The 7,415-nt window shown below is 45.3% G+C and overlaps 1 protein-coding gene across 1 annotated transcript; it reads right to left on the bottom strand.

Moving 5' to 3' along the window:
• Window positions 1-674: 674 nt before the first annotated feature.
• LOC103806972 (aldose reductase-like) lies at window positions 675-6,687 on the bottom strand (the record flags this gene model as incomplete). The annotated part of the gene is made up of 9 exons (XM_009079686.1): window positions 675-717; window positions 994-1,076; window positions 1,768-1,851; window positions 2,334-2,415; window positions 2,533-2,639; window positions 3,763-3,885; window positions 4,427-4,504; window positions 5,772-5,888; window positions 6,520-6,687. Coding segments are annotated over 9 exons (885 nt in total), but the record flags the coding sequence as incomplete, so codon positions are not given.
• Window positions 6,688-7,415: the final 728 nt, after the last annotated feature.

The following is a 7,415-nucleotide window of genomic DNA, read 5'->3' as shown; positions in this document are numbered from 1 at the left end:
AGCAGACACTCGTGCTGTGACATGGCATGGTGTGACAGCCACAATGTGACAGCCACAGTGTCCCAGCACGGCCGGGGCTGTGGCCAGGGCTCAGCTGGTCGCTGCCTGCCCTCTGCTGCCTCCGGGGGAATGTGCGAGTCCCAGGGAAAATCCACACACTCAGGAAAAAACCTGTGTAGAAATACTACCGAGCACACACCTGTGTGTTTTCTGCTTATGGATTTTTTTTTTTTAAGGGATAAGTAGTAAAAGCCCCTTTCTCAGTTCTGGAGTGATAAAACTCCTGGCTGTCTCACTTACCCTAAGGAAGTGAGTCTTTAGTTCACTTTTGTCAGATTTTTCTCTAGTGCTCACAAGTGCTGACTATCCTCCCTAGCCTGTTGTGTTGAAGCAGTATAAAGTATAAATGTGAATGTGTAGTTCCAAGCCTCTCCCTCCTTTCTCTTTAATAATTCCCCATTTTGGCAGAAAAAAATCATTACGACCCACATTTTATTATTTTGGAATCATTTTACTGTCCCATTCTTTCAAAAGAGAACAAACAAAAGATAAGCACTGAATACATATGCTGTGACTTCATTGACTGCAGGAGGAGAGACACAGTAAGAAAGCTAGATAAATTGCTAGGAAGGATATCAGACCAAGCTCTGAAGGAGGGCAGGATGTGACCATCTTCAGTATTCTGCATTGAATGGGTAGTCCTTGTGAGTTTTGCCCCTGAAGGGAAAAAAAGACTTCATTTCACCCATCACTCTTTTCCCCATTATATTAGAGAAGCCAACAAGGCAGGATCTGAGCTATGTAGTTGTAGAATGGGTTTGTTGCAGATTTGTATTCCTGTATAGTGTGTGCTTTTTGTACCCTTGGAATATCCAAATCACTTTGTTGTTCAGCCTTGCAGCATTTTAGGCTATATTTAGATGCAAAACCTCTGTGTATATAGTATTCATAACTTAAGGGTTTGGGAAACACATACTGAATGCTACTACTTACGTGCTCATTGTATAGACTCTCCAGTTTCTGTTAAAGCTGAAAATAGTTGCCATCTCCTCTTTAGTCAATTTGAAGTCAAACACCTAACGGGAGAAACAGCAGGGAATCACCTCTCTGAACAAAGCAGAGACTGTAAGCAAAATGCACAAAATTAAAGAACCAGTCTACAAGGGAAGGGTTAGGGTTAGGAGAAATGACTGCTTCAGGAAGGAGGGAAAGGCATCTCTATATGGCCAAGGATGCATTGGCAGAGGGAATAAAAGAAAATCCAAAGGTGTAATTACACATGCCAGCTGCTGCAGGACACTTGGCAAGCACTGCCATCTGCCACCTGTGAAAGGTGCATCTCTCTGTCCTATGCCAAAGGAACATCTACAAGACTTCCATATTTCACTTAGTCTTAGCTCTTTGAAATCCTAGTGACCAGCTTTGGTCAAGGAACACTGAATTAACAATGGAGCAACATGGTGCTACTACACTCAAGTTCCAGTGAGGCACCACGTGTCAATTCACCTGCAGTCTGCAGAATAGGAGACACCATGTAAAGTGGCTGCTAAAATTATCAGCACATTGTCTCCAAAAACCTGGTTCATTCCTTCTCCCCCGCTGTAACCTTAAGTTTAGCCCTCTGGAGAGTGTGTGGGTAAAGGACAAAAAGCTCGGTCCTCTTGCCTGAGGAGGACAAGGAAGGGTGAGAGAGTGTCACTGCTTGCTCTGCAGGAGCAGCCATGCCTTCCCTGCAGGGCAGCACCCAGCTCCCTCCTGACCCCTCACCTTGAAGTTCTCCACGATGCGCTGTGGTGTGACAGACTTGGGAATCACAATCACATTCCTCTGGATCTGGAAGCGAAGGAGAACCTGCAGGAACAGACAACGGAATCATTCCTCCTGCTGTGGAGGAAGCAGATCCTGATCCAACAGCTGTTTTGCCTAAGCCATAGCCACTCCTGCAGAGCTGCACTTCAAATCATTCCTGTCCCTGCAGCACAGGTAGCACTGCCTGGAGTGCAGAGGGAAGTGGTGGAGTCTCACATACAAGACCTCCTTTCCTACTCAGTTTTAGGACAATCAAGTCTTTTCCTGTCCACCCAGACTTCTACCAAAATTTCATTCTCTGCAAGAGAACTTGAGATGAAGACTGAAACATTACAGCACCTGAAGATGGATCAGGAAAATGTTTCTTGTTGACAGTCAGAGCACCCTTGCCAGTGTGCATTGCTGGCCACACAGTAAACACACCTGCATTGCTACCTAACACCACGAGTGGCAGGGAATGCAGAGCCAGCCTGTCCTTACATTGTGTTACAGGAATGAGTACCCATTCTCTGGCATCCATGTACCTGTGCTGTGGATTTGTTGTGCCTGGCTGCAATCTCTTTGATCTTGGGGTCATCCAGAAGGGAAGGATCCTCTGGCTTAGCCCTGCACAGAGGAAAGATAGCAACAGAAATCTGTATTTATAGCAATGATTAATAGGACACTTAGTGTCTCAGTGCTTCAAGCATAATCCACACCAGCTCCCTTGCAAACTCGTCTTACCAGGGTCTGTCAGGAGAGCCAAGGGGACTGTAGGCAGTCACAGCAATCCCTTTGGATTGACAGTAGTTTACCAGCTTCTCCTGGGTAAGGTATGGATTACATTCGATCTGCCAACACAAAGGTACAGAGCTTGATAGCAAGATAACCACAGTAATTCACTCCAGGGATTATCTCCTAACACACTCAAGGGTCAGTTTTTGTCCTCATGCCAGTCTCTGCATGGTATTATTCAGCCTTAATTTTCTTCAGCACTGACTTTTACAGGGTCTTTGCTCTGAGGAAAGAGCCTTTAATAACAATTATCTTTGGGTCCTTTGGCCCCAAGAAGATGTGTTCTGAGGTGCTTCTCATGTTTCTAAGCAGTAGTTTAGCAAATGCCAAACCCCCTGATACCGTGTATATTCAGCAATAATGTGGAGTGGGATTAGGACATGCTACATCTGTTCTGTTCCCCCTCCTTACCTGTTCTAGCTATAAAAGCTCCTTTCTCGTGAGTCTGTGTGAGTGGGTTCCGTAGATATTTGCAGTTTTGGACAGAGATGCCCTTTTTCCTTTCAGCTGGCTCATTTTTGTAACTACATGCAGAGGAAGAACTGACAGGCTCTGGAGACTCTGAGTGAACTCAGTGCTCTTACTGAACCTGCAAGAACTACTGAATTCAGAACTGTAGATATCTGAATCTATGCAAGGCCTCTTGAAGATATAAGCTTCTGCAGCCCCTGCCTGCAAAAGGGCAGTGGCTGCTATGTGCAGACAAAGACTAGGTGACTTTTTTGATGTGTGTGCACACACTGTTTTTTATTTCATATCAATAAGAAATTCTTCAGGGCTGATAGCAGGAAGCCACTGGTGTGCCAATACATGCCCTGCTCCTGCACAGACAGTTAAAACTGACCTCCCTTTTTCAGCTGGGTGACTGAGTGAATTGTGTATGCAAATGCATGTGTCGTGTGAACAATCAGCTGCTATTGATAACAGAATGATGCTATTACTATCAGGCAGAACACTAAAAGTATTTTAAGAAGTTCTTGTTGTAATTTGTGTACCACAACTTCATTCCCTATCAATACACAGGAAATGTGCAACATCTTTATGTGTACCCAGAACTAATCACAGGGTGTTAGCATGCTGTGTCTGCTTTGCTCTCCCTTTTTGTATCTCCTCATGCAGCTGTAATCAGATCTTTATAATCCCACAGCACTAGTCCCCTGCAGTCACTTTGCAGCTTACCTGGAGATTTGCAGGCTTGTGCTTCAGGCCTGGCTTGTTCAAGATTCTTTCAATCTGCTCATGGTTAAAATTGGAGATTCCAATGGCTTTTACCAAACCACAGTCCACCAGCTCTTCCATGGCCTGATCCAAAGAGGAGCACAGTCAGCACCCAGTATTCAAGACAACGCCTGAAGACATACTTCCTCATATGGCTTAGTTTCCCTTTGTGGGAAGGGAAAGACAACTCTATGGAGTTGAAATGTTTGTCTCTTGGAGAAAAGTACACACTGGTGTATTTGTGCCATGTCTTCCATCTCACCCAAACCCAAAGGCTCCTTTCTTAAGATGGCAGAAATTCACACTCAGTTACTGACATGTGGGAGATAATGAACATCAATAAGGTGCTGTTGGGCAGCACTGGAGGGCTGTACTCCAGGCTGTTGGCAAGATCACAGTGTCACTTACTCCTGCAAGGTGTGTTTGAGCAGTTTAAGAACAGTGGTGAAGACAGTTTTATGGCTGGGCTGGTCTGCAGCTCCACTGAAGGTCGTAAGCTTGACTAAGCATGTATGTTTTGAAAAGCTACATTGCATATGGAACTTTGGGACTGCTGAGGGCAATGAAAGCATGGAAAAACTGCCAGTGGCAGGAAACATGCTTCTCCCACTGTGGCTGAACTTACCTCCCACGTATCTAGAAAATCTGTGTTGCTGGGAATAGCCATGCCTTTGTCATCTGCAGGAAACAGCTCCTCTCCTGCCTGTCAGTGAGAGAGAAAAGGCTTGAAACACTCTTTACTGGGGAGACAACCGAGGAGCATGATAGCTTTAACTACTTGTACAGAAAATACTAATACTTGTCTACATCATTCATGCAGGTTTACAGCATTTTACCAGCAACCATTCCTAGTAGGAGGGACAGGTGTATCTCCTGCACCCAGGAATGTGGTGACTCACTAAAACACATAGAGATAAACAAGTCACACCACTTTTGGAACAAAGCAGAACAAACAAGCTTGCTGTACACCTCTATCATGCCTATTTTTTTTAAAGGACCTGTAAGGTCCCAGTCAGGTTTAAGGTGAGCCACATCTACTGAACAAAGTATTATGTAAACACAGAGGACTCCTGTGAGAGGAGCCTATTTAAGTTGGTGGCACGAGGAAAATCAGAAGATCCCAGATGTACCCAAAGAACAAATAGATCCCCACATCTCCATATTTCTCTACATCTAGTACTATGCAGATGTCAGAGTATCATGCCATGACACTTTTACTCAAGGTCTTTGTTCACAAAAAACTGACCATGACAGCTTTGAAAGTATGACAAATAGTTGACAAGCTCAAAAGCAACAGATAGGATGGAGTTCTTAACCTGCCTGTAGCAAAAAGGAAAAGCCAAGACAAGATACAGACTGAGACATCAGCTCCTTTGAAGTACATGAAGTTGAGATGTACTTCATGTACTTCTGACATGGATGTCAGAAAGTCTCACCTTTTGAAATCCAAGGTCTGTGGAACAACTTTAAGGCTCCTACAGCAAAGGTCAGGTCAATCTGTACTGTATTAAGGACCCACTGATTAAAGAAAGAAATGGAAGACAGAAAAATTCCCTTGTTCTGTGATACTGTAACATGCAGAGGAAAGAATTTTTGTCAGGCAGCAAAGTATAGCCTTCCTTCCCACGAAGAGGGGAGGGATGACTTAGCAAAAAGTAAAGCAGCACAACTCAAGCTTGCAGCCAGGAGGCCTGATCTTGGTACCAGGTCTGCCTCCCATTATCAAAAGGGCAGAGGACGCTGTGCAAGCAGCAGCCTCAGGGGCAGAGAGCAGCAGCCTCAGGGCAGAGAGCAGCAGCCTCAGGGCAGAGAGCAGCAGCCTGCCTGACGTGGCTGAACAGGCAGCACTGGGGCAGTGCTGGCACACACAGCTCTTTCAGGATGTGAGCAGCAGTGGTGCTGCAAGTGTTACTGGTAGTTTTGAGGATCTCCCTCAGGAGGAGAAGTCAAGGGCATTGCTGTTACTGTACCTTGAACCCAAGAGGCCAGTGCATGAGGTAGAGATCCAGGTAATCCAGTTTCAGGTCAGCAAGAGTCTTCTGGCAGGCTCCCTTCACCAGAGGCTTCTCATGAAATGTGGACCACAGCTAGAGAACAAACCAGTACATACATACCGTAACCTCCTGGGTTAAAGCTCTTGGAACCCTTCTGTACTATTCAGGAGAGTGCCTGTCTCCTTTGGAAGGTGATGGGGAATTAGGCCATCCTCTTGCTTTTCAGATGGGGCTTGCTCTGTGAGCAGGACTGGCCAATGGCCACTGATACCAAGGGCAGTGTGTGCTGTGGTGGCATATGTGACTGAACAGGGTTGTAAACTGAAAAAACAATCCTGTTCCATTAGTCAAGATATGCTAAAGCCACTTAGTAGAGGCAGATACGGGTTAAGGAGCCCCTTTTCAATTAATAGTTTCACTGGTGAGGCAAATACAGGATTTCCTGCAGAAGCAAGGAAAAACCAGGACACTTTCTGGGACCATTGGAGATTAACACATACTTTGAACAGACCCATGAAAATGGGAGAATGTAGAGCATATCTTGGATAACTCTTTACAAAATACAGAGATAAAAAGAAGCTTCCATCAGTAGAGGCCTGAACTGTACTCTGAATTACTCCACACTATAGCACACAGCCTTTCCCCACTGCTCTGGATTTCCCCCTGGGCTTATGTTCTACACAAAGCAGGCCTTCCCCTGGATCCTAGGTCACCAGATCCTTACCTTGCTGACAATGAAGAGATCTTCCCGTTTCACAATGCCTTCCTTGATTTTCTGCTGGATCCCTTCCCCAATTTCACTCTCATTCTGGTACACATAGGCACAGTCAAAGTGTCGGTACCCAGCATCGATGGCAGCTGTCACTGCAGCTTTTACTTGCCCAGCTGCAGACTGAAAAAAAGAGGTTAAGATTCAAAACCAAAGCATACAGGCCATTTTCTAGTTATCTGGAAACTAGAGAAACACATCCAGTGGGGTTTTAAGTAGAGTTCTTCCATTAGTGTTCTTAAAGCTAGATTCATCTAACAAATGCAGGCTGCTGGGCTTGAAACTAGCCTCCAGCTATTTATCTGCAGCATTCCCACACAGGCTCAGCCCAACAAGCAAGTCGAGCAGAGCCCCCAGCACCAGCACAGCTTGCCAGAGCTGGAGCAGGGGGAACCAAGTTTTGTGCCAGGGAGCTCTGCAGTGCCTCTTGCCCAGCACTCTGCTTCCCAGTCCTGTGTCTGTGAAGAGAACCAGTCAACAACTGCCCAGACAGAAGAATGTTAGTTTGATGGGATGGGCAGTGGTTTATACCCTAGTCATCACATCATCATGGAGAATTGTACCATGCTCTAACCCAGCTCATTCTGGGGCACACCCCACCTGTAATGTGAAGGTTCTGTCAGCTACTTCCTTCAGAGACAAAAGAGATGTGCATTTCTATGTATTTCTATACCCTGAAAAGTCATGTAAGAGCTATGCACAAAGAAATGTTGGTGTATCATGTTCATACAAATCCAGCAATGTTTGTTTTCAGGCATTGTATAGATCACTGATTTTGCAGTCATTGTAACTGCGGTGCAAACCTCTTTGTCAGAACTTGCTTGAAACACATGAATTGTCTTCTAAAGTCA

This window comes from Acanthisitta chloris, unplaced genomic scaffold (genome assembly GCF_000695815.1).
Source record: "Acanthisitta chloris isolate BGI_N310 unplaced genomic scaffold, ASM69581v1 scaffold7808, whole genome shotgun sequence".
NCBI lineage: Eukaryota > Metazoa > Chordata > Aves > Passeriformes > Acanthisittidae > Acanthisitta > Acanthisitta chloris.
The sequence above is the reverse complement of the archived record's forward strand: the minus strand, read 5'-3'. Positions and strand labels throughout refer to the sequence as shown.